The sequence below is a fragment of the Procambarus clarkii genome, chromosome 69 (genome assembly GCF_040958095.1).
Source record: "Procambarus clarkii isolate CNS0578487 chromosome 69, FALCON_Pclarkii_2.0, whole genome shotgun sequence".
NCBI classification, from domain to species: Eukaryota; Metazoa; Arthropoda; class Malacostraca; order Decapoda; family Cambaridae; genus Procambarus; species Procambarus clarkii.
The window spans coordinates 16,841,252-16,868,329 of NC_091218.1; the positions used below are offsets into that span (position 1 = coordinate 16,841,252).

Here is a 27,078-nt window from a genome sequence, read left to right on the forward strand (position 1 = left end):
ATGACCTCTGACCTGTTCCGCGAGGTGCGCAGCTTGGGTCTGCGCCACGACGGGGTCAGCAACGAGTGCGCGACGAGCGGGTTCATCATGGCCGCCGGCAGGGGTCGGAAGGGCGCCACCACCTGGTCCTCCTGCGCCAGGGACAAGATCCTCATGCAAGAGTAAGTGGCAGGGGCACAGGGGGAAGGGGAGGGGGCGAACGGGGTAAAGAAAAGGAGAAAGAGAGATAATGAGCATAAAATGAATGGTAGAGAAGAAAAACGAGAGAGAAAATAACCAAATAAATATTAGGAGAGAAGATAGGGAGGATAAGACCCCAGCATGTGAAGACTCACAATACTGAACAATAACACAGCATCGTTATAACCACTCCACCGCTCGAATGACCCCAACCACATCTAACCTTTCCAGTGGCGAATGTCTGCACGAGGGCGGCGTGGCTACTGGCGTGGCTGCCGGCGTGGCTGCCGGCGTGGCTGCCGGCGTGGGCGCAGACGTGGGCGCAGACGTGGGCGCAGGCATGGGTGTGGGTTCAGCCGTGGGGAGCGGGGAGCAGGCGAACAACCGCACCAGGTCCCGGGGCCTGCCGGGTCAGCGGTGGGACGCCACCGCACAATGTCAACTGTTCCTGAAGGACCCCGATGCTGTCCTGGCGGATGTGCTGCTCATCCACGTGAGTATTTCCAGCACTTGGGTTCGAAGTCGCATGTGAGCGCCATGGTTGGGTGTTGGGCTTTTGGAACTATCACTTGCTGGAGGGCTATTAAAACCAACATAATATCTTGCTGATCAACCGGCATATATACTTGAGTCCTGTACATTTTTCAGGACTAAGGTGACGTGTGTCTGTGTCTGTGTCTGTGTCTGTGTCTGTGTCTGTGTCTGTGTCTGTCTCTGTGTCTGTCTCTGTGTCTGTCTCTGCGTCTGTCTCTCTCTGTCTGTCTCTCTCTGTCTGTCTCTCTCTGTCTGTCTCTCTCTGTCTGTCTCTCTCTGTCTGTCTCTCTCTGTCTGTCTGTCTCTCTCTGTCTGTCTCTCTCTGTCTGTCTGTCTGTCTGTCTGTCTGTCTGTCTGTCTCTGTCTGTCTGTCTCTGTCTGTCTGTCTCTGTCTGTCTGTCTCTGTCTGTCTGTCTCTGTCTGTCTCTGTCTGTCTGTCTCTGTCTGTCTGTCTCTGTCTGTCTGTCTCTGTCTTGTGTGCTAGTGTACCAACCTGTCCTCAGGCCAGGCTCGTAAGAACTGTGGCCCTCCTCCACAGACGGATACATCAATTTTTAACATACTGTGAATTAAAAATGTGTTTGTTCTCATGTATAGGTAAAAGCTATTATATATTAAATTTCAGTGTAAAGTTAGGCGTAGGTTAGATTAGATGTTTAGATTTTGTTGGCGATTATTTGTATTTGTAGTACGTGGGTGAAGCATTTACAGCGTTGTGGTTCGAACAAAAGTCGTCAGCGAAGCACTTGCTACGAAAGTGTTCGAACGTCATCAGTTCAGTCGTGGGTAAATAGTTTTTCAGTTATAAACGGGGGGGGGGGGGGGGGGGGGTTTGGCGGCCGGATTAGCGACCATTTGGCCTTTGTTTATAAAGACGGACTGGACTGTACAGACCGTCCTCATAAACATTGATGAAATGTTCACCAATTCAGCAGCCGTCCCAAGTGTCTGAATGAATGACTCACAAATGGCAATTTTCGAACCTTTCTCAAACATTTCTTCGCTCACTTCCTATGTTCGAATCGCTTGCAAATGCTTCACCTTTATCAGCCCGCAGCCTGTTCTTATCAACAAAGCCCAAATGTTCAATCCATTCAGCCGCCAACCACCCTGTTTATAAATGAAAAACGTTTTACAAAACTCGCAGCTGAGGATGTTCGAACATTTTACGAAAAGTAATTCGTTGACGATATCTCTTCGAATCGCAACGCTGTAAATGCTTCACCCAAGTACTTCAAACCAGCCCGTCCTCATACACAAAGGCCAAAGTCCATTAAATGCTCCCGCCAAACCCCCTGTTTTCATTTTTATGAATGAAAAACGGTTTACACACAACCCGTCCTCGACTCAAGTCCATTACATCCAGCGGTCAACCCCACAGACGCATTCATAAATTTTAACATGCTGTTCATTCAAAACGGGAATTTTCTCAAGTATAAATTAATATTATAATAGCATATTGTGTATAAATAGGCATAGGTTAGGTTAGGTCAGGTGTTTAGGTTCTGTTGGCGATTATTTGTATTACGGGGGTGAAGCATTTACAGCGTTGTGGTTCGAACAAAATTCGTCAGTGAAGCACTTGGTCCGGATATGTTCGAACGTCAGCAGTTGTGAGTCGTGTGTAAACCGTTTTTCATTCATAAACAGGGGGTTTGGCGGGTGCATGGAATCACTTTTGGATCTTTGTTTGGAGGACGGGCTGTTACACACGATTCACAACTGATGACGTCCGAACACTTCCGGAACAAGTGCTTCGCTCAGGTCCTCTGTTCGAACCACAATTCTATGAATGCTTCACCCACGTACTATAAATACAAATAATCGCACACAGAACCTAAACACCTAACCTAACCTAACTAGTGTCTAAATATGCATAGCATGCTAATATATAATAATAACATTAATTTATATTGGAGAAAATTCCTATTATGAATAAAGAGCATGTTAAAATTGACGAATGTGTCTTTGGGATCGACCGCTGGATGGAATGGACTTCGTCTTAGGACCGGTTGTTCAAATACAAATAATCGCCAAACGAACATAAACATCTAACCTAACCTATGGTAAACAATACATATAATTTTATTGTATAATATTAATTTAAATGAGAATAAACCAATATGCAGTATGTTACAATGGACGAAAGCGTTTGGGAAGGTGACGGCCGCCGCATTAACGTGCCTGGCCTGAGGACAGGGTGCATCCACGAACGTCAAATATAAATAATGGCAAGAGCCTATACACCCAATATAACTTAACATACACATGCACAGATATGGTGTGTGTGTGTGTGTTTATATATAATATGTGTATATATATATATATATATATATATATATATATATATATATATATATATATATATATATATATATATATAATATAATATAATATAGTGTGCGTGTGTGTGTAAAGACTGAGAATTTTCTTCCCCCAGGAAGTGTGTAGCAGCGTTACCTGTGCGTCTCCTAGGCGCATATCCTCTTACCTAACAGGCCCGGCGCTAGAGGGCACTCACTGCGGTGGAGAGAATGTAAGTTTGGGGGATAGGGGGGAGGGAGAGAGAGAGAGAGATATATAAGATGTAAGATCTACCATATTTAACCTGCTGTACCATATCAAAATAAACAAGACTGAACACATTCTCCTCCGTCTCCTCCCGTTACCGCACCAGTGGTGTCGTGGCGGAGAATGCGTGCCCTGGGGGCCCGAGAGACCGCAGGAGGTGGTGGCTGGCGGCTGGGGGCCCTGGACCCACGGCGACTGCACCTCCGGCTGCGTGGAAGGGGCCACAGGTGAGTCCCCCCGTCAACAAGAAGAGAGCGGGAGGCTGGCATCCCGCTGGGCCATTGTCCCGCGGTGGAGTTATACAGTGAGCCAGGTACGGCCGGTGGGGCTTTGTCAGACACACCACTCTCAGGTTGCTGTTTTATTGTTTGTTATATATGGGGAAGGGAAATGAGATTCAATTTGATAAGCAGGGGGGGGGGCGGGCGTGCACGAGGGGGGGGGGGGGGGGTGCGCGCGCGCGCGCGCGCACACACACACACACACACACACACACACACACACACACACACACACACACACAATGATAACCACCTACAAAATTCTCAGGGGAATTGACAGGGTGGACAAAGACAAACTCTTCAGCACGGGTGTGACACGAACAAGGGGACACAGGTGGAAACTTAGTACCCAGATGAGCCATAGAGATGTTAGAAAGAATTTTTTCAGTGTCAGAGAAGTTAATAAATGGAATGCACTAGGAAGTGATGAGGTGGAGGCTGACTCCATACACAGTTTCAAATGTAGATATGATAGAGCCCAGTAGGCTCAGGAATCTGTACACCAGTTGATTGACAGTTGAGAGGCGGGACCAAAGAGCCAGAGCTTAACCGCCGCAAGCACAATTAGGCGAGTACACACACACACACACACACACACACACACACACACACACACACACACACACACAAGAATGAACCAACAAGAATGAGAGATGATGATGAACCAGCAATGCTTGATTTGATATTTACCCTGAATGAGTGGGATATAAGGGAAGTTAAGATGGAAGCGCCCTTGGGAATGAGTGACCACAGTGTATTGAACTTTGAGTACCTGGTAGAGCTAGGAATTATCTCCCCCAAAAAAGAACAAGGAATCAAAAGGCTGGCATACCGAAAGGCGAATTATGAACAGATGAGAAGTTTCCTAAAGGAAATACCTTGGGACACAGACCTCAGAGATAAGTCTGTACAGGGTATGATGGACTATGTTACCCAAAAGTGTCAGGAGGCAGTAAACAGGCTCATCCCGGCCCAAAGGGAAAAATCCGAGAAGCAACAGAAGAATCCATGGAATAATAGGGCATGTATGGAAGCGAAGAAACTGAACAAAAGGGCGTGGAGGAACTTCCGGAGTAACAGAACACCAGAAAGTAGAGAGAGATACCAGAGAACCAGGAATGAGTACGTCAGGGTGAGAAGAGAAGCAGAGAAAAGTTTTGAAAATGATATAGCAAACAAAGCCAAGACCGAACCAAAGCTATTCCACAGTCGCATCAGAAGGAAAACAGTGAAAGAACAGGTAGTGAAACTTAGAACAGGCGAGGACAGGTATACAGAGAATGACAGAGGTGTGTGAAGAACTCAACAAAAGGTTCCAGGAGGTCTTCACAATAGAACAAGGTGAGGCCACTGTGCTAGGAGAAAGGGAGGTAAACCAGGCGGCCTTGGAAGAGTTCGAAATTACGAGAGGGGAGGTAAAGAGACACCTGCTGGATCTGGATGTTAGAAAGGCTGTTGGTCCAGACGGGATCTCACCATGGGTACTGAAAGAGTGTGCAGAGGCACTTTGCTTGCCACTCTCCATAGTGTTAAGCAAGTCACTGGAGACGGGAGACCTACCAGAAATATGGAAGACGGCGAATGTGGTCCCAATATACAAAAAGGGCGACAGGCAAGAGGCACTGAACTACAGACCAGTGTCCTTGACTTGTATACCATGCAAGGTGATGGAGAAGATCGTGAGAAAAAAACTCAAGAAGGGACTTCGTGACAAATCGCCAACATGGGTTTAGGGAGGGTAAATCTTGCCTGACTGGCTTAATAGAATTCTACGACCAGGTGACAAAGATTAAGCAAGAAAGAGAGGGCTGGGCGGACTGCATTTTCTTGGATTGTTGGAAAGCCTTTGACACAGTACCGCATAAGAGGCTGGTACATAAGCTGGAGACACAGGCAGGTGTAGCTGGTAAGGTGCTCCAGTGGATAAGGGAGTACCTAAGCAATAGGAAGCAGAGGGTTACGGTGAGGGGTGAGACCTCCGATTGGCGTGAAGTCACCAGTGGAGTCCCACAGGGCTCTGTACACGGTCCTATCTTGTTTCTGATATATGTAAATGATCTCCCGGAGGGTATCAATTCATTTCTCTCAATGTTTGCGGAAGATGCCAAAATTATGAGAAGGATTAAAACAGAAGAGGACTGTTTGAGGCTTCAAGAAGACCTAGACAAGCTGAAGGAATGGTCGAATAAATGGTTGTTAGTTTAACCCAACCAAATGTAATGTAATGAAGATAGGTGTAGGAAGCAGGAGACCAGATACAAGGTATCACTTGGGAGATGAAATACTTCAGGAGTCAGAGAGAGAAAGACCTGGGGGTTGATATCACGCCAAACCTGTCCCCTGAAGCTCATATCAAGAGAATAACATCAGCAGCATATGCCAGGTTGGCTAACATAAGAACGGTCTTTAGAAACTTGTGTAAGGAATCTTTCAGAACATTATATACCACATATGTCAGACCAATCCTGGAGTATGCGGCTCCAGCATGGAGTCATATCTAGTCAAGCATAAGACTAAACTGGAAAAGGTTCAAAGGTTTGCCACCAGAATAGTACCCGACCTGAGAGGTATGAGCTACGAGGAGAGACTACGGGAATTGAACCTCACTTCGTTGGAAGACAGAAGAGTTAGGGGGGACATGATCACCACATTCAAGATTCTCAAGGGAATCGACAGGGTTGATAAAGACAGGTTATTTAACACAAGGGGCACACGCACTAGGGAACACAGGTGGAAACTGAGTGCCCAAATGACCCACAGAGACGTTAGAAATAACTTTTTCAGTGTCAGAGTAGTTAACAGGTGGAATGCATTAGGCAGTGATGTGGTGGAGGCTGACTCCATACACAGTTTCAAGTGTAGATATGATAGAGCCCAGTAGGCTCAGGAACCTGTACATCAGTTGATTGACGGTTGAGAGGCGGGACCAAAGAGCCAAAGCTCAACCCCAGCAAGCACAACTAGGTGAACACAGACACACAGACACACAGACACACAGACACACAGACACACAGACACACAGACACACAGACACACAGACACACAGAGACACACAGAGACACACAGAGACACACAGAGACACACAGAGACACACAGAGACACAGAGACACACAGAGACACACAGAGACACACAGAGACACACAGAGACACACAGAGACACACAGAGACACACAGAGACACACAGAGACACACAGAGACACACAGAGACACACAGAGACACACACAGACACACACAGACACACACAGACACACAGAGACACACAGAGACACACAGAGACACACAGAGACACACAGAGACACACAGAGACACACAGAGACACACAGAGACACACAGAGACACACAGAGACACACAGAGACACACAGAGACACACAGAGACACACAGAGACACACAGAGACACACAGAGACACACAGAGACACACAGAGACACACAGAGACACACAGAGACACACACAGAGACACACACAGAGACACACACAGAGACACACACAGAGACACACACAGAGACACACACAGAGACACACACAGAGACACACACAGAGACACACACAGAGACACACACAGAGACACACACAGAGACACACACAGAGACACACACAGAGACACACACAGAGACACACACAGAGACACACACAGAGACACACACAGAGACACACACAGAGACACACACAGAGACACACACAGAGACACACACAGAGACACACACAGAGACACACACAGAGACACACACAGAGACACACACAGAGACACACACAGAGACACACACAGAGACACACACAGAGACACACACAGAGACACACACAGAGACACACACAGAGACACACACAGAGACACACACAGAGACACACACAGAGACACACACAGAGACACACACAGAGACACACACAGAGACACACACAGAGACACACACAGAGACACACACAGAGACACACACAGAGACACACACAGAGACACACACAGAGACACACACAGAGACACACACAGAGACACACACAGAGACACACACAGAGACACACACAGAGACACACACAGAGACACACACAGAGACACACACAGAGACACACACAGAGACACACACAGAGACACACACAGAGACACACACAGAGACACACACAGAGACACACACAGAGACACACACAGAGACACACACAGAGACACACACAGAGACACACACAGAGACACACACAGAGACACACACAGAGACACACACAGAGACACACACAGAGACACACACAGAGACACACACAGAGACACACACAGAGACACACACAGAGACACACACAGAGACACACACAGAGACACACACAGAGACACACACAGAGACACACACAGAGACACACACAGAGACACACACAGAGACACACAGAGAGACACACAGAGAGACACACAGAGAGACACACAGAGAGACACACAGAGAGACACACAGAGAGACACACAGAGAGACACACAGAGAGACACACAGAGACACACACAGAGACACACACAGAGACACACACAGAGACACACACAGAGACACACACAGAGACACACACAGAGACACACACAGAGACACACACAGAGACACACACAGAGACACACACAGAGACACACACAGAGACACACACAGAGACACACACAGAGACACACACAGAGACACACACAGAGACACACACAGAGACACACACAGAGACACACACAGAGACACACACAGAGACACACACAGAGACACACACAGAGACACACACAGAGACACACACAGAGACACACACAGAGACACACACAGAGACACACACAGAGACACACACAGAGACACACACAGAGACACACACAGAGACACACACAGAGACACACACAGAGACACACACAGAGACACACACAGAGACACACACACAGACACACACACAGACACACACACAGACACACACACAGACACACACACAGACACACACACAGACACACACACAGACACACACACAGACACACACACAGACACACACACAGACACACACACAGACACACACACAGACACACACACAGACACACACACACCAACATTCAAACACAGCATTAATAAAGACAATATAATGAATATAAAGTTGAGAGACGTCATCTCCCAGCAAGGGCCCAAAGAGTGCCAGCTTCCCGACTGTCAGAGGTGCCGATGCCCAAAATAACCCCGGGTCGATTTCACTTAAAAAAGAAAAAAACAAAAATAATTTTGGGGACATGCCGGTGACTGGCCAATTACACCTGAACGACAGGAAGCAATTGACGGTCTTAATTAACGCCCAGCTGTTTTATATGGCTCTTTCTCATTAGTCGATATTTCTCTGACGAGGCTTCTTGTGTTGTGTCCTGGAGTGTGTGTGTGTATTCACCTAGTTGTACTCACCTAGTTGTGCTTGCGGGGGTTGAGCTCTGGCTCTTTGGTCCCGCCTCTCAACCGTCAATCAACTGGTGTACAGGTTTCTGAGTCTATTGGGCTCTATCATATCTACACTTGAAATTGTGTATGGAGTCAGCCTCCACCACATCACTTCCTAATGCATTCCATTTGTCAACCACTCTGACACTTAAAAAGTTCTTTCTAACGTCTCTGTGGCTCATTTGGGTACTCCGTCTCCACCTGTGTGTGTGTGTGTGTGTGTGTGTGTGTGTGTGTGTGTGTGTGTGTGTGTGTGTGAATTTATTGTCTGCAGAATCGAGCTTTTGGACCCAGCCTTTCCAACCAATCTTTGTTTCCTTTATTATATCTACTACGTATATTTCTCTCTAAAACATACACACACGCGCGTGCTTACGCGCACACACATTACAGGGGGTCTGGTAGCTAAGTGGATAGCGCGCGGGACTAGTAATCCTGTGGCCTGGGTTCGATTCCCGGCGCCGGAAGAGACAAACGGAGAGTTTCTTTTACCCCTGATGCCTCTGTTACCTAGCAGTAAATAGGTACCGGGGATTTAGACAGCTGTTACAGGCTGCTTCCTAAGTGTGTGTGTGTGTGTATGTGTGTGTGTGTGTGTATGGGGGGGGGGGGGGGAATAGTAGTTAATAGCAGTTGATTGATTGACAGTTGAGAGGCGGGCCGAAAGAACAGAGCTCAACCTCCGCAAGCACAACTAGGTGAATACAGAACTAGGTGGCAGACGATTGTAGTGTCCTTCAAATTTATTTAGATAAAATAAGTGCTTGGAGTGACAAGTGGCAAATAGAATTCAATATAAATAAATGCCATGTTATAGAATGTGTTATCAGAGAAAATAGACCAACTGACAAATTATATGGAGAGCAGTTACAGAACTCTAAAAGAGAGTCCTAATGGTGATTTTCTACAGTAAACTGTCACCAGAGGAACACATAAAGAGCAAGCAAACACACAAAGCAAGTTAAGCTGTTAAATCATCACCAGGGAAAACATCATTCATCAGATAGGACAATTAAAGCCAAACAGACCTGCCGGACCAGGTGATGGCTTTGTCAGGCTCCTAAACGACTGTAAGGAAGAGCTAAGTCACCCCTTAAACGTTCTTATTTAATATATCATTACACTCGACCGTAACTGAGTTAACGATCTTGGACAGTTTAGCAGCATCGTTACGATCTCTTGCCTCAGAGTATCAGACAATTAGCCTAACGTCCATTGTAGGAAATTTGTTTCGTAAACGAGAGGTTTTTGCGATTATAGACTCACGGTGAAAACATAAATTAATAAATGATTCACAACTTGGATCTTGCGATGGTCGCTCAGGTTTGGAAAATTTGATTTCATTACATTCTAACATATTTGAGGCTGTTGACGGTGGAAAGAATTGTGAGGCTGTGAACTTTGACCTTAACAAAGATAGTCTCTCTCTCTCTCTCTTCTCTCTCTCTCTCTCTCGCTCTCTCTCTCCAGTTAGTCCAGGAAGGCCACCAATCATCATCGGGGGCTCAGAGCCAAACATAAGTCCTCTTTGTTCTGCCTGAACCAATCAGCGTCCTCCGTTACCCTCATTCCCGAGACTTCATGCCACCAATCTCTCTCTATATACATGCTCACTCCTACTGTCTCATTCACTCTCAACCTTGTTCCTAATCTCATTCTCACTCTTCCACTCTTATTTTAAGTTTCACTCTTCTGCTGCTGCTCTCACTTGTTTTAACGTCACTCGCTCTCGCTCTTGGTCTCGCTCTCTTGCTCTGTCTCGCTATCTCTTCGGTTCTCCCTGTCATCTGATGCTGTCACCATGGCTCCCACACTCTCGTCTGGGCTAGTCAGTATAACCACGTTAGCGAGTAGGGCTGAACTCGTGCCATTAAAGTCCCACTTGAAAGACACATTTCCCAACGTCTGGGATCCATCGCGCACATAAGAATATCCATTTGCGAAACCTGTACATCTTTACTCAACTGGGTACAAGTGACAGGATGAACAACCAAGCGGGTTTTCTTCGTTTTGGGGAGTGTTATACATGCTGCTATGGCGGTGTGTCCACTCACAGGATGAGTGGCGCTGCCCAATACTGTCACTATGGCGGTGTGTCCACTCGCAGGATGAGTGGCGCTGCCCAATACTGTCACTATGGTGGTGTGTCCACTCACAGGATGAGTGGCGCTGCCCAATACTGTCACTATGGCGGTGTGTCCACTCACAGGATGAGTGGCGCTGCCCAATACTGTCACTATGGCGGTGTGTCCACTCACAGGGTGAGTGACGCTGCCCAATACTATCACTATGACGGTGTGTCCACTCACAGGATGAGTGGCGCTGCCCAATACTGTCACTATGGCGGTGTGTCCACTCACAGGATGAGTGGCGCTGCCCAATACTGTCACTATGGCGGTGTGTCCACTCACAGGGTGAGTGACGCTGCCCAATACTATCACTATGGCGGTGTGTCCACTCACAGGATGAGTGGCGCTGCCCAATACTGTCACTATGGCGGTGTGTCCACTCACAGGATGAGTGGCGCTGCCCAATACTGTCACTATGGCGGTGTGTCCACTCACAGGGTGAGTGACGCTGCCCAATACTATCACTATGGCGGTGTGTCCACTCACAGGATGAGTGGCGCTGCCCAATACTGTCACTATGGCGGTGTGTCCACTCACAGGATGAGTGGCGCTGCCCAATACTGTCACTGGCGGTGTGTCCACTCACAGGATGAGTGGCGCTGCCCAATACTGTCACTGGCGGTGTGTCCACTCACAGGATGAGTGGCGCTGCCCAATACTGTCACTGGCGGTGTGTCCACTCACAGGATGAGTGGCGCTGCCCAATACTGTCACTATGGCGGTGTGTCCACTCACAGGATGAGTGGCGCTGCCCAATACTGTCACTGGCGGTGTGTCCACTCACAGGGTGAGTGACGCTGCCCAATACTATCACTATGACGGTGTGTCCACTCACAGGATGAGTGGCGCTGCCCAATACTGTCACTATGACGGTGTGTCCACTCACAGGATGAGTGGCGCTGCCCAATACTGTCACTATGGTGGTGTGTCCACTCACAGGATGAGTGGCGCTGCCCAATAAACTCGCCCCTCGGGGGGTGAAATTTGAACTTAAACTTTACTCAATTATTGCGATTTGCTTGGCCTATATTGACTTGAATTTACCTGAAGGGTCACTAACACTCTAGTGGCCTCGATGAGGACAGGAAGCCAGCTGCTTGTCAAAGGTCCCCCCACATTTACCACGTTATTAAACAGTGGGCTACGAAGCACTACGAGGTTGTTTATAACAATAATAACCTCAGATTGTGATGTTGTGGAGCTTGACACCGGTCTAATAAATTAATTCCAAGTCGTTATGAACGAGGAAAGATGCAGTGGTTTCGTCAGTGTTCGGATTAATACTCAATGAACTCTGGTCCTGGGACGCTAGTTAAGTGCTACAAATTGCTGTACTGCTTTCTTATAGATAGATCATGTTATTGGGGTTTAATGTGATTGGGAACATGTGTTCATTCCTGGGTGTGTGTTCTCACCTAGTTGTGATTGCGGAGGTTGAACTTTGCCTCTTTGGTCCCGCCTCTCAACTGTCAATCAACTGGTGTACAGGTTCCTGAGCCTACTGGGCTCTTATCATATCTACATTTGAAACTGTGTATGGAGTCAGCCTCCACCACATCACTTCCTAGTGCATTCCATTTACTAACTACTAACACTGAAAAAGTTCTTTCTAACTTCTCTGTGGCTCATCTGGGTACTATGTTTCCTCCCGTGTCCCCTTGTTAGTGTTCCCCCCATGCTAAAGTGTTTCTTTGTCCACACTGTCAATTCCCCTGAGAATTTTCTAGGTTGTTATCATGTCTCCCCTTACTCTTCTCTTTTCCAGGGCTGTGAGGTTCAGCTTCTTCAGCCTTTCCTCGTAGCTCATACCTTTCAATTCTGGGACTAGTCTGGTGGCATACTTCTGAATCTTCTGTAACTCTAAGCAACTACACCAGGCTGACCACAGTGCCCGGGGCCGACCACAGGGGCCAGGGGCCGATCACAGGGGCCAGGGGCTGACCACAGGGGCCAGGGGCTGACCACAGGGGCCAGGGGCTGACCACAGGGGCCAGGGGCTGACCACAGGGCCAGGGGGGCTCACCAGTGTTGTGCTAAGCTGTGCCTGGATGACATTTCCAATGACGTCATCAACAACGACAGCGAACCACCCACAAAAATATCGGAACAATTCAGCTTACATCTCTATGTAACGCATGACCTTTCGTGCTGTATTTGTTTGTTCATTGTTTTACAGGACTGGTGTGGAACAAGAGTTCATACCCAGGTTCATTGTTCTTTTTTTTTATTTGGAAGTCGTATTCAAAGAGTTAATTGTTTTCCGTTTTTCATAATGTGTGTTTATAAGTGATTGAGTTTTTGGTATGCCATTTTGAGGCAATAAATTTTTTGTTTTTATGGGGTTGAATTCTATTTAATTCCTTATTTTATGCTATTGATTTTATGTTGAATAGAGTTCGATTATACATTTTCTTGAGTATTATGAGGACGACTCGATGCTTCTTCACAATTTCTTCATTAGATAAGTGTAAGTTACTCACTTATACTACGTCTGAATGTCCGTAGTGTAAGTGCTCCAGAAGGCACTTAAGTGCTCCTCAAATGTTATGTTTTTAAAGTTAGATTCAGACGCGTTCGAGTCATTCAACATAATCCTTCATTCATGTTTTGACTGAGGGCGTGTTGACGCCGGGCTCGGGCTTGTTATTCTTGTCCCTCACTCTCTCCCTCTCTCTCTCTCCCCTTCCCTCTTGTTTCCCTCTAAATCTGTTTCTATCCCTCCCAATCTCTCATTCTTCCCATTGCTTTATCTTTCACCTCTCTCTTTCTCTCTAACACTTTGTCGTCCTCCCTCTCTCTCCCGCCCACCTGAGACTCAGACTCTCTCTCTCTGTCTCTCTCTGTCTCTCTCTGTCTCTCTCTGTCTCTCTCTGTCTCTCTCTGTCTCTCTCTGTCTCTCTCTGTCTCTCTCTGTCTCTCTCTGTCTCTCTCTGTCTCTCTCTGTCTCTCTCTGTCTCTCTCTGTCTCTCTCTGTCTCTCTCTGTCTCTCTCTGTCTCTCTCTGTCTCTCTCTGTCTCTCTCTGTCTCTCTCTCTGTCAATGTACCTGTCACCGTGCCGTCCTCCCTCGTGCGTCGCTGACAGAGCCTCTGTGTTACAGGGTACCAGGAGTCCCGCCGCCTCTGTGATCAACCTCCCGCCAGGAACTCCGTCGAGGGCTGCGTAGGGGTCGAGGTTCGAGTCTCCCTCTGCTCCGACGACAAGGTCAGTCTCCGTGATGTGTCTCCCCCCCCCTCTCTCTCTCTGTCTCTCTGTCTGTGTGTCTGTCTCTGTCTCTCTATCCTTCATTATTCTTGTTTAAAAGAGATATCAGGTGTCAGTCCTTCTCCAAGGGTGATATCCTGTATTCGTCCTCTCACTCACTCTCCCAGGGTGATCTGGACCAGTCCTCACACTCCCAGGCTGCCACACACCTGGTACCAGGTAGAGTTACACATCTGACCTTAGCCGTGACTCGGAAGCTGATCTTTTGACCTCTTCGCCTGCCAGCTACCCCCACACACACTGCTGCAAATTAGAAGCAAAAACTCATTACACCTCTGCTAGTGCTGTGTCCCCACCCCCTCCCTCTCCTCTCTCTCTCCTATTCCTTATTTACTCTCTCCTCTCCCTTCCCCACACACCACATTCGTCTCTTCTTCCTCCCCGCCACCTTCCTCTTTACCAGACCCCCCGCTGTAACGTATTTAAATATTGAATGAAAATGAATGAAAACTTTAGAATCTCAAGGGGGTGTGGGGAGTTGTGTAGAGGTGGAAGGGAAGAGTGAGGAGTATGGCCAGGGGACAGGGAAAGTTAGGGAGAGAGGGAGAGAATGAAAACAACGAGGAAAGTAGAAGATAATAGAGTAGTAGAAACACCTTAAAGCTCAACTCATCAAAGTCTTTGAGCCTAAGTTTGATATAGATGTGTGTGTGTGTGTGTCTGAGACAGTTGCCAGCCGGCCTGACAGCTTGTTCTAGCTGCGGCCTCGCGACAAGCGATCTATCTCTCTGTCCTGCTCAATGTCAATCCTGTGTCGCATGTACAGTTCCCTAGGTATTTATGGGGAGGAACCGGGAGTTAAGCTCCACCTACTAAGTAGATAGCCTCAGGCCACCTACCTACCACGCCTGAACAGCGGTTTGTTTGATACGAAAACACCACCAACAGTCTGCAGTTATCGTCTTAGCAGAAAGCAAGGTCACTTCACACGACCCCAAAGCAACCTCTGACCATTAAATCTCAAGGTGTAACTTCTTAATTACTATAGACAGACAGTCTGGCGCCTCACATATCATGTATAACTGACTCTCGTATGTAAAATAATGTACAAAACACAATTATGGTGTTACACGGCTGCCCCTGGAGTACGAATGTGTACATTGGTATTGTCTTAGTAGCATGTTTGGGGGATTTGTGCATTTTGTTGGTTTTAATAATCAGTTTTTCGCAAACTGGAACTAGGTGTGAAAAGTAAACACTTTATTAGTTCTGTAAATACATTTACAGAGACTATTGTTCTCTCTCTCTCCACCCCCCGTCACGGAGGCCAGTGTCCCCCCCTGTCTCCTTCCCGTCGTCACGGAGACCAGTGTCCCCCCCTGTCTCCTCCCCCGTCACGGAGACCAGTGTCCCCCCCTGTCTCCTCCCCCCCGTCACGGAGACCAGTGTCCCCCCTGTCTCCTCCCCCGTCACGGAGACCAGTGTCCCCCCTGTCTCCTCCCCCGTCACGGAGACCAGTGTCCCCCCCCCCCCCGTCTCCTACCCCGTCACGGAGACCAGTGTCACCGGTGTAGCCGCTGGGATATTCAAGAGCCAGCCCCGCCAGGTCGGAGGATTTATATTAAATTAGGTTATTTGTGCGTGGTGACAGCGCGCGCGCGGGCGCATATTGAACAACACAACACCCTTTAATTAGGAAGGAAATCCACCTGCATTGTTCTTCCTGTTCCTCCTATCCAAACCCGTCGAAAATCAGCATTACGAAACCTTTACATCCGTCCTGAATCATGGCGGCTTTTTTCTACGTTTATTAAGCCGTTTATGAACTCCGAGGCACCGGGAGGTTATATTTTACAATAATAACCTTGGGTTGTGAGTTGTCGAAGGCCTTATAAGTTGTTTAATAACTGTAAACGAAGTATATATAGAAGTACGGAACGATGTACAGGTTTCGTAGGAGTTGATGAAATAGTTCGAGCTGGAGGTAGTCATTGGTCAGTCTGTTATTTGTTGAATTTTTTTAAATTTCATGATTATTTCTTTCTACGGTGACAGTGACGTCATGGCTGCAGTGTGACGTCATTGTTACGGTGTCAGTGACGTCATTGTTAGAGTACTCACCTAGTTGTGTTTGCGTGGGTTGAGCTCTGGCTCTTTGGTCCCGCCTCTCAACTGTCAATCAACTGGTGTACAGATTCCTGAGCCTACTGGGCTCTATCATATCCACATTTGAAACTGTGTATGGAGTCAGCCTCCACCACATCACTTCCTAGTGCATTCCATTTACTAACTACTGACACTGAAAAAGTTCTTTCTTATGACTCTGTGGCTCATTTGGGTACTCAGCTTCCACCTTGTCCCCTTGTTCGTGTACCACCCGTGTTAAATAATCCATCCTTGTCTACCCTGTCAATTCCCCTGAGAATCTTGTATGTGGTGATCATGTTTCTCCGAGCCCTTCTGTCTTCCAGCGACGTGAGGTGCAGTTCCCTCAGCATTTCCTCGTAACTCATGCCTCTTAGTTCTGGGACTAGCCTTATGGCATACCTCTGAACTTTTTCCAGTTTCGTCTTGTGCTTGACAAGGTATGGGCTCCATGCTGGGGCCGCATACTCCAGGATTGGTCTTACATATGTGGTATACAAGGTTCTGAAAGATTCCTTACACAAGTTTCTGAAGGCAGTTCTGATGTTAGCCAGCCTCGCATACGCCGCTGATGTTATTATTTTGATGTGGGCTTCAGGAGACAGGTTTGGTGTGATATCAACCCCTACGTCTTTCTCTGTTCGTCTCGTGAAGGACTTCATCTCCCATTCTGTATTCAGTGTCTGGCCTCCTATTTCCTGCCCCCTAGTTTAATTACCTTACATTTACTTGTGTTGAACTTTAGTAGTCATTTGTTGGACCATTCAGTCAGTTTGGTTAGGCCATCTTGTAGCCTCATACTATCTTCCTCCGTCTTAATCCTCCTCATAAACAAGTGTGACGTCACTGTTATGGTGTCTCCACACTCCACCCTTCTTGGCATTACTTATTGAACCATATAGTCGTTGTATTCCTTCGAAGTGGTGTAGTGGTGTAGTGGTAAGACACTCGCCTGGCGTTCCGCGAGCGCTATGTCATGGGTTCGTATCCTGGCCGGGGAGGATTTACTGGGCGCAATTCCTTAACTGTAGCCTCTGTTTAACGCAACAGTAAAATGTGTACTTGGATGAAAAAACGATTCTTCGCGGCAGGGGATCGTATTCCAGGGACCTGCCCGAAACGCTTCGCGTACTAGTGGCTGTACAAGAATGTAACAACTCTTGTATATATCTCAAAAAAAAAAAAAAAAAAAAAAAAAGTTGTTAGTTATGTTGCTGGTAGACATCTTCAGCCTGTGTGTATCTCCGTCTGACCTGATCCATCATTTCCTGGACGGTATCCCCCCCCCCCCTCTATGTTCTTCCTTCCATTCCAAATGCCTCAGACACTCTTTCATGTACTTTCCTTTTTCTATGGCCTGCGTTCTTTCCCGTGACTCCTTGACTTACGGCCATTCCTTATAAGTCAATCATACAGTCAAAGACCGTTCCTCACTGGTCGCAGTCTTATTGTGGTATATCATCTTCCATGATGTTGATATCTTTTTCATTGTGGGGGAAGATCAGGGTCTGGTACCCTTGGCGTATCTCCTAGCCCGTTTTCTTTTTTTGTTATCTCTCTTGTATCTTCTTTAATGTGGTGTTGAGGAGTTCCTTTCCCATAACTTCCTAGTAATTAGGCTGCCACATTATTTCTTCGTGGTTTAGGTCCCCGTGGTTAGTGGTTTGGTTCTCATTCTGTGTTCCTTGTAGTTCATGTGTTCCGGCGCTGTCTGTGTCCTCGTGTTTGTCTTGTGTTGTCAGGTGGGAGGCGGTGTGTTGCCAAGGCCACTGGTCTGTGTTGCCCCCATCGTGTTGTCGGGATTCTAGTGATGTATTGTGTATTCTGACTTGAGAATGGTCCAGGACGGACCGAAACGTCGTCGTCCCTTTACTTTCTAGTGTGTGGTCTGGTCAACATACTTGAGCCACGTTGTGACTCATCGCCTGCATGTTGTGTATTCATTTGTATTCCATGGGGGGGGGGGGTGCAGCAGCTTTTGCATTCTTTGCATATGAAGGGCAACTCCTCCTGCTGTGTGTCTTGGCTGCTTTCTTTTATTACATGGTAACTCGTGGAAATATTGCATCTGAGATCATATCGTGTCATGCTTTCCGCTATTTCAATCATAGTTTTTTTTTTAGTTTATTTATTATGCACCCCATACCCATCTTGTGGGCAGTAGTGGAAAGGGTTACAGAGGCACATAATGGGCTCAGGGACTGAACCCCACAATTCATTTAGCTAAACAAGTTACAATCTTGATGTACTGAGTTTTGTAACTAGCTCAAGTCGTCACATCAACAATGGGTTCGAGATCGACCACAAGTACAGTTTCTAAATTAAGCAACTAACATATGTGAAGAGCTAGTGTCACAATTTATGTTTGTCCTGCACACCGCCCCCCCATCCAGTGGGCAGCGGTGGATAGGGTACAATCACTTAGTTACTACCTACGGTTAGCAAACTGGGGATATTTGGCTAAAATTTCTGGTAGCAGATCATTTTGAATGAAATATTTACACATCGCTGGAACATTGGTTATAGAATTGTCTCTGAACTCGCGTAGCTTTTCGCACTCTATCACATAGTGATGGAGGATGTGCGAATAATTTTGTTGACACAGTTTACATTTGGTCAGGTCTACATCGGCAGATAATGAGAATTCCCAGAGATACTTGTAACCGAGTCTAAGCCGAGCAGTAGTAACATCTAGAAGTCTGTTGATTTTATTGGATGATCCATAGATGTGTGGCTCCTCTTGCATGATAGTATGATGATAGATGGAATTACTGGTGTCGATTTCACTTTGCCTCAGATCTACAAGATCTTGCTGAAGTTCTCGGTGTACTGCTGCTCTCAGACTGCTTAATGACAACCCAAAGTTATATATACTCAATTATATCAAGTTCCTTTTTTATTATAATACTCTCCCCCCGTTTTCTCTGATGCGTTTGCAATTCCACCCATATTGAAATACCATATCATAAGGCTCCTATTGGATACACTGTTCCCTTAGTCCTCAGAACATTCCTTCCCCCCCCCCACACACACATACCCAGGAAGCAGCTCCGTAACAGCTGTCTAACTCCCAGGTACCTATTTACAGCTAGGTAATAGGCGCATCAGGGGTGAAAGAAACTTTGCCTTTTGTTTCTGCCTGGTCTGGGAATCGAACCCAGGCTCCATAATTACGAGTCCTGCGCTCTTGTGCGTGTACCACCCGTGTTAAATAATTCATCCTTGTCTACCTTGTCAATTCCCCTGAGAATTTTGTATGTGGTGATCATGTCTCGCCGAGCTCTTCTGTCTTCCAGCGACGTGAGGTGCAGTTCACGCAGCCTCAGCCTGTGTGTGTGTGTGTGTGTGTGTGTACTCACCTAATTGTACTCACCTAATTGTGCTTGCGGGGGTTGAGCTTTGTCTCTTTGGTCCCGCTTCTCAACTGTCAATCAACTGGTGTACAGGTTCCTGAGCCTACTGGGCTCTATCATATCTACATTTGAAACTGTGTATGGAGTCTGCCTCACCCACATCACTGCCTAATGCATTCCATATTTTCCACTCTGATACGGAAAAAATTCTTTCTAACGTCTCTGTGGCTCATCTGGGTACTAAGTTTCCACCTGTGTCCCCTTGTTAGTGTCCCTCCCGTGCTGAAGCGTTTGTCTTTGTCCACCTTGTCAATTCCCCTGAAAATTTTGTAGGTGGTTATCATGTCTCCCCTTGTGTGTGTGTTCTCGCTCATGTTGACGTGTTATGACAGGCAGGAAGAGTCTCGTTGATCACGACACACTGGACCATTGCTGCTCCTGGATCACTCCTATAATATTCTTCTGCCGTGTTTCCGCCGCGGATCTCATATGATTTGTTTCCCCTCACAACTGAAAAAAAATTGCATGGCTTTGGTGTTTTCTCTCGTCCAATTCTTTTTACCGGCTCAAGAAAATTGTAATTTTCCTGGAAACTTTCTCGTTTTTGTCCTTTCTAGCTTGCAAAATAGTCAGTCTAATTTCTAATTTACTTGTTCAATTAGAAGTTCATGACGACCTATTGGCAGAATACTGTACAGGGGGAGCTAGACTTAAATTTGTATCCAAACATTTATATATTTTACATTTATCATATTTATTTATCATCAGCCATGACCCTTCTCAGACAGGTGGGAAGGAAGAGGTTCTCAGGGGGCTATACAGGTCTTTGTGGCTACTTGTCACCCCCCCCCCCAACACCACTACATGTCACCCTCCAACACCACCTGTCACCCCTCCAACACCACCTGTCACCCCTCCAACACCACCTGTCACCCCTCCAACACCACCTGTCACCCCTCCAACACCACCTGTCACCCCTCCAACACCACCTGTCACCCCTCCAACACCACCTGTCACCCCTCCAACACCACCTGTCACCCCTCCAACACCACCTGTCACCCCTCCAACACCACCTGTCACCCCTCCAACACCACCTGTCACCCCTCCAACACCACCTGTCACCCCTCCAACACCACCTGTCACCCCTCCAACACCACCTGTCACCCCTCCAACACCACCTGTCACCCCCCCTCCAACACCACCTGTCACCCCCCCTCCAACACCACCTGTCACCCCCCCTCCAACACCACCTGTCACCCCCCCTCCAACACCACCTGTCACCCCCCCTCCAACACCACCTGTCACCCCCCCTCCAACACCACCTGTCACCCCCCCTCCAACACCACCTGTCACCCCCCCTCCAACACCACCTGTCACCCCCCCTCCAACACCACCTGTCACCCCCCCTCCAACACCACCTGTCACCCCCCCTCCAACACCACCTGTCACCCCCCCCCCCTCCAACACCACCTGTCACCCCCCCCCCTCCAACACCACCTGTCACCCCCCCCCCACAACACCACCTGTCACCCCCCCCCTCAACACCACCTGTCACCCCCCCCCCCACACCACCACCAGTCAGCCATCTTCCTGTCAACAAAGCCGAGGTGTTGTGTGTTATTGATTGCTGGGCCGAGTTACAGCCTGTTGAAGGCTAATATTGTATGAGGACTGGGGAGGAGGAGGGAGGGAGGGAGGGAGGGAGGGAGGGAGGGAGGGAGGGAGGGAGGGAGGGAGGGAGGGAGGGAGGGAGGGAGGGAGGGAGGGAGGGAGGGAGGGAGGGAGGGAGAGAGAGAGAGGGAGGGAGGGAGCGAGGGAAGGAGTGAGGGAAGGAGTGAGGGGGAGAGGAATGGGGAAGGCGAGGATAAGGATAAGCAGAAGGAAAATGAGAATTGTTAACATGATGATAAAGAGGTAAGAATCATGAGAATACAAGTTGTTGCGTAACATTTGGGCATCTCTTGTCTTGAGACTTTTACGTGAAGATAAGTCACGCCAACCCTCACCAAATGTCAGGGACAAGTTTATAACAATATTATAACTAACAAGCAATATTATAACTTGATACAGAGGAAAAATGATCATGCATGTCCCTTGTTTACCAACGTCCTCACACTCACACACACACACACACACACACACACACACACACACACACACACACACACACACACACACACACACACACACACACACACACACGAAACAAAACGCCAGAAGACCCAGGCAAGAGTATGAGTACAGAGTACAACAACAACATGAGTCAACAATATAATTGAGAGGGCAGCCTCTGCTGCCTGTAGAAATAGATCCCATCTGCTCATCATGGGCGACTTCAATCACGGAAGGATAGACTGGGTAAACAAGGAACCGCATGGAGGAGTGGATACGTGGAGAGCCAAACTATTGGAGGTGGCGACAAGAAACGTTTTAGGCCAGCATGTTAGAGGAGCCACAAGAATGAGAGACAATGCTGAACCAGCGAAACTCGACCTAGTCTTCACTCTAAATGGCTCTGATATAAGGGAAATTGGTTTCGAAGACTGTGGGAATGAGTGATCACAGTGTACTGATATTTAAGTATTTGGTCGAAGAAGGGTTAATGTACTCAAGGAAGGGCCCAGAAAACAAAAAGCTGGCATTCCGAAAGGGAAACTATGATGAGATAAGAAAATTCTTAACATATATAACTTGGGAAATAGAGCTCGGAGTAAAGACTGGCCCAAGGCATGAGGGACTTCATCACACAGAAGTGTAAGGAGGCAACAGACAAGTTCGTCCCAGTCAAAAAAAGAAAAAAAAGGAAATGCAGATGAGAAACCCATGGTTTAATCAGATATGTAAGCCAGCAAAGCAACTAAGTGCAAGGGCGTGGAGAAACTATAGAAATAATAGAACACTAGAGAGCAGAGAAAGGTATCAGAGCGGCAGGAATGAATACGTCAGAGTGAGAAGAGAGGCAGAAAGGCAATATGAAAATGATATAGCAAGCAAAGCAAAGGCTCAACCTAAATTATTGCACAGCCACATCAGGAGGAAAACAACAGTGAAGGAAAAGGTAATGAAACTGAGGTCGGGGGCAGACAGATTCACTATAAACGTCAAGGAAGTGTGTGAGGAATTCAATAAGAAATTCCATGAGGTCTTCACGTTAGAGCAAGGAGACGTACCAGAGATAAGAGAGGGAATAGATAACCAGGCACCGCTAGAGGACTTTGGGATTACCAGTGGGGAGGCGAGGAAGTTCTTGCTAGAGTTGGATGTGGCTTTCAAAGGCCCGGATGGCATCTCACCATGGATACTACAGGAAGGAGCAAAAGCACTGTGCCTGCCACTCTCCATAGTGTATAACAAATCACTGGTAACAGGGAAGCTGCCAAAAATTTGGAAGACTGCTAATGTAGCCCCGATATACAGACAGGGGGATAGGCAGGAGGCACTGAACTACAGGCCAGTGTCCCTAACTTGCATACCATGAAAGTTGATGAAAACGATTGTGTGAAAAAACAAGTGGAACATCTGGAGCGAAAGAACTTTGTAACACATCATCAGCATGCGTTCAGGTATGGCAAATCATGCCTCACAGGATTGATTGAATTCTATGACCAGGCAACAAAAATCAGGCAAGAATGAGAGGGGTGGGCAGACTGTGTATTTTTGGATTGCAAGAAAGCCTTTGACACAGTACCACACAAGAGACTAGTGCACAAGCTGGAGATGCAGGCAGGAGTGAAAGGGAAGGTATTCTTTTGGATAAGGGAGGACATAAGCAACAAAAGACAGTGAGTCACTGTGAGGGGTGAAGTCTCAGATTGGCGAAGTGTCACCAGTGGAGTCCCGCAGGGTTCAGTCCTTGGACCTATACTGTTTCTGATGTATGTGAATGATCTCCCAGAGGGAATAGACTCGTTCCTCTCAATGTTTGCTGATGACGCAAAAATTATGAGGAGGATTAAGACAGGAATGAGGCTACAAGATGATCTAGACAAACTGAATGAATGGTCCAACAAATGGCTGCTACAGTTCAACCCAAGCAAATGTAAGGTAATGAAACTAGGTAGTGGAAACAGGAGGCCAGAAACAGGATACCGAATGGAAGATGAAGTCCTCCATGAAACGGACCGAGAAAAATCTAGGAGTTGATATCACACCAAACCTGTCTCCTGAAGCCCACATAAAAAGAATAACATCTGCGGCGTATGCGAGGCTGGCTAACATCAGAACTGCCTTCACGAACCTGTGTAAGGAATCAATTAGAACCTTGTATGCCACATATGTAAGACCAATCCTGGAGTATGCGGCCCCAGCATGGAGCCCGTACCTTGTCAAGCACAAGACGAAGGTGGAAAAAGTTCAAAGGTATGCCACTAGGCTAGTCCCAGAACTAAGAGGCATGAGTTACGAGGAAAGGCTGCATGAAATGAACCTAACGTCGCTGGAAGATATGAGAGCTCGGGGAGACATGATCCCTACCTACAAAATTCTAAGAGGAATCGACAGGGTAGATAAAGATAAATTGTTTAACACGGGGGTACTCGAACAAGGGGACACAGGTGGAAACTGAGTACCCAAATGAGCCACAGGGACGTTAGAAAGAACATTTTCAGTGTCAGAGTAGTAAACAGATGGAATGCATTAGGCAGTGATGTGGTGGAGGCTGACTCCATACACAGTTTCAAATGTAGATATGACAGAGCCCAGTAGGCTCAGGAACCTGTACACTAGTTGATTGACAGTTGGGAGGAGGGACCAAAGAGCCAGAGCTCAACCCCCGCAAGCACAACTAGGTACACTCACACACACACTTCTAAATGGCTCTCCGAACTAAAAAACAAAAGCTACGAGGAGAGGCTAGAGGTATTACATATACCGACGCTAGAAGAAGAAGAGGCGATATGATCACTATATACAAAATAGTAACAGGAATCGACAAAACTGACAAAGCATTCTGTCCTCTTAGAAATAACGTCGCTTTTCGCTTGTATGCGCACTACGGCCAAAAATTGTCGTGCTACAAAATGGACGCGGCTCGCGAAAATGACGTACGTTCCCGTTTTCTGTTTTGGGTTCTCTGGCTTAGTCTGTTAGGTTAGGAGAGTACACTTTTTATACTAAGTTTTCATGACGTTTTGAAACATTGGAAGAACTTACTGCTCTCCTAACCTACCAGAGGGCCCAAAACCCTCTTTTTGGGCCCTCTGGTAATTTAATTTTCCTTGAAATGTACCCAAAACTTGCTGCTTTGGGAACATTTAATTTGAAAAATAAATTTCCATTTTCAATTACGCAATTTTTTGGCCGTAGCGCATACGAGCGAACGGCGACGTCATTGTAAGAGGACAGGTTGACAACCTCCTCCGAATAAGGCTGTCTTGGCTGTCATCTTTCGGACACTGTTGAAACATTCTTTATTCCCTTATTATAGTTGCTATTTTCCCTTCGGAAACAAGAGACCTTCCGAGCTGCTTGAAGATGGCTAATGGGGCGACAACATGCAAGACACACGACATTCACAAACCTTTAAACTACAGACAAGTATCTCAAACAAGCATCTCCCGCACCTTACTAAACAGACTGACCCTCAAGCAGTCTAGCAGACATTTAAAACGCCAATATTTAGTTTCCAAACACCAACACGGGCACAGCAGAAGGAAAATTCCTGCTTGACAAACATGTTGAAGTTCCCCCAAACAAGAAATCAAACAGAATCACACACAAATCACATTAACGTGATAAATATCAAATGAGAAAATCCGCCAAGACTATCTTTCTACCTAGAACCTAGCACGCAGATTCGCCCCCACCTATAGGCCTAGTGAGTGGATTTTCTCAACAAAAGAATGATAGGCAGGCTGCATAGTCCTCGAGTGTCCCACGGTGGTTTAGCCCTAACCCCTCAGGGAAGAAACAAAGGGGTTAGAGTGGTCAGAGGTAACGAGGCGAGCACAAGGAGGGGGTCGGTGGTGGAGCCTACTCATGTTTCTAATGTCACCCACGTGACGGGAAACTCACCCTTCCACATTAATGTTTACAGACGACACAAGACTTACCAGAAGAGTCAGGACAGAGAGAGAGACACATGATGTTTATGTATCACCATTTTGTATTTTTGTATCTGTGTCCATCTAGGTGCCTAGCTCGACCCTGTGTGTCCATCTAGGTGCCTAGTTCGACCCTGTGTGTCCATCTAGGTGCCTAGCTCGACCCTGTGAGCCCATCTAGGTGCCTAGCTCGACCCTGTGTGTCCATCTAGGTGGCTAGCTCGACCCTGTGTGTCCATCTAGGGGCCTAGTTCGACCCTGTGTGTCCATCTAGGGGCCTAGCTCGACCCTGTGTGTCCATCTAGGTACCTAGCTCGACCCTGCACGTCACCTCCCGCCCTGTTGGTTCATCACAGGTGACCTCTGACCATTGGTCCCGGGCGGTGCCGGCTCTGTTCCCCTCATCTTGTTATATATCTGTGACCTTTGTACTAGACTCGTCAACCTTTGACCTTCTGTTGTTCCTACACTCGCTAACACTGACCTTCGGCGCCCCTCACATGTGTGACCACTACCCATACATGTCAGCCTTCCGGTACTCCATATATGTGACCTTTGATCTCCCGGTTCTTGCTATATGTGAACTTACACCTTGCAACACTCCTCATATATGTAAATCTTAACCTTTCAGCACACCTGATTTTATATATATATATATATATATATATATATATATATATATATATATATATATATATATATATATATATATAAATGGAAATGATCGTTTGTTCAAAATCGCTAATCTCCGAAATTACTTCACCGATTGCTTTGAAATTTTCACACAACGTTCCATGCGCATCGGAGCAGGTTTTTATATACATGCTATATAGATGTCACGTCTGTGACGGTAAAAAAACGTTTTTTTCTGAAAACTGTGTTTGTCATGTGAGGGAAATCTTTGAAACCTCTTTACAAATTACTTTGAAATTTTGACACTACGTTGCATTCGAATATGCGCGTCTTTTTATATACCTACTATATACATGCCTCACCTGTGACAGGAAAAAATGTTCTTTTTTGAAAAACAGCGCCATCTGTTGGACGTAAGAGCAACACACACGTTGTAATCTCCGAAAGTTCTTCACCAATTGCTTTGAAATTTTGACACAACGTTGCATTCGAATAGGCGCATGTTTTTATATACCTACTATATAGATGCCACCCCTCTGACAAGTATAAACAGAAGTTTTTTAAAAACAGCGCCATCTGTTGCACATAATAGCAATATGTATGCT

The 27,078-nt window shown here is 46.9% G+C and overlaps 1 protein-coding gene across 5 annotated transcripts in view; it reads left to right on the forward strand.

Moving 5' to 3' along the window:
* The window catches only part of LOC123772272 (A disintegrin and metalloproteinase with thrombospondin motifs adt-1), a 71,954-nt gene that overhangs the window by 38,812 nt on the left and 6,064 nt on the right, over positions 1-27,078 (forward strand). For 4 of the 5 annotated variants that reach the window (XM_069311086.1, XM_069311088.1, XM_069311085.1 and 1 more), the window contains 5 exons: positions 33-161; positions 412-673; positions 3,155-3,250; positions 3,392-3,512; positions 14,198-14,301. In XM_069311086.1, coding sequence (XP_069167187.1) covers positions 33-161; positions 412-673; positions 3,155-3,250; positions 3,392-3,512; positions 14,198-14,301 — 712 coding nt within the window. Of the gene's footprint in view, positions 1-32; positions 162-411; positions 674-3,154; positions 3,251-3,391; positions 3,599-14,197; positions 14,302-27,078 lie in introns of all 5 variants that reach the window. The other variant, XM_069311089.1, reaches the window with a different exon arrangement.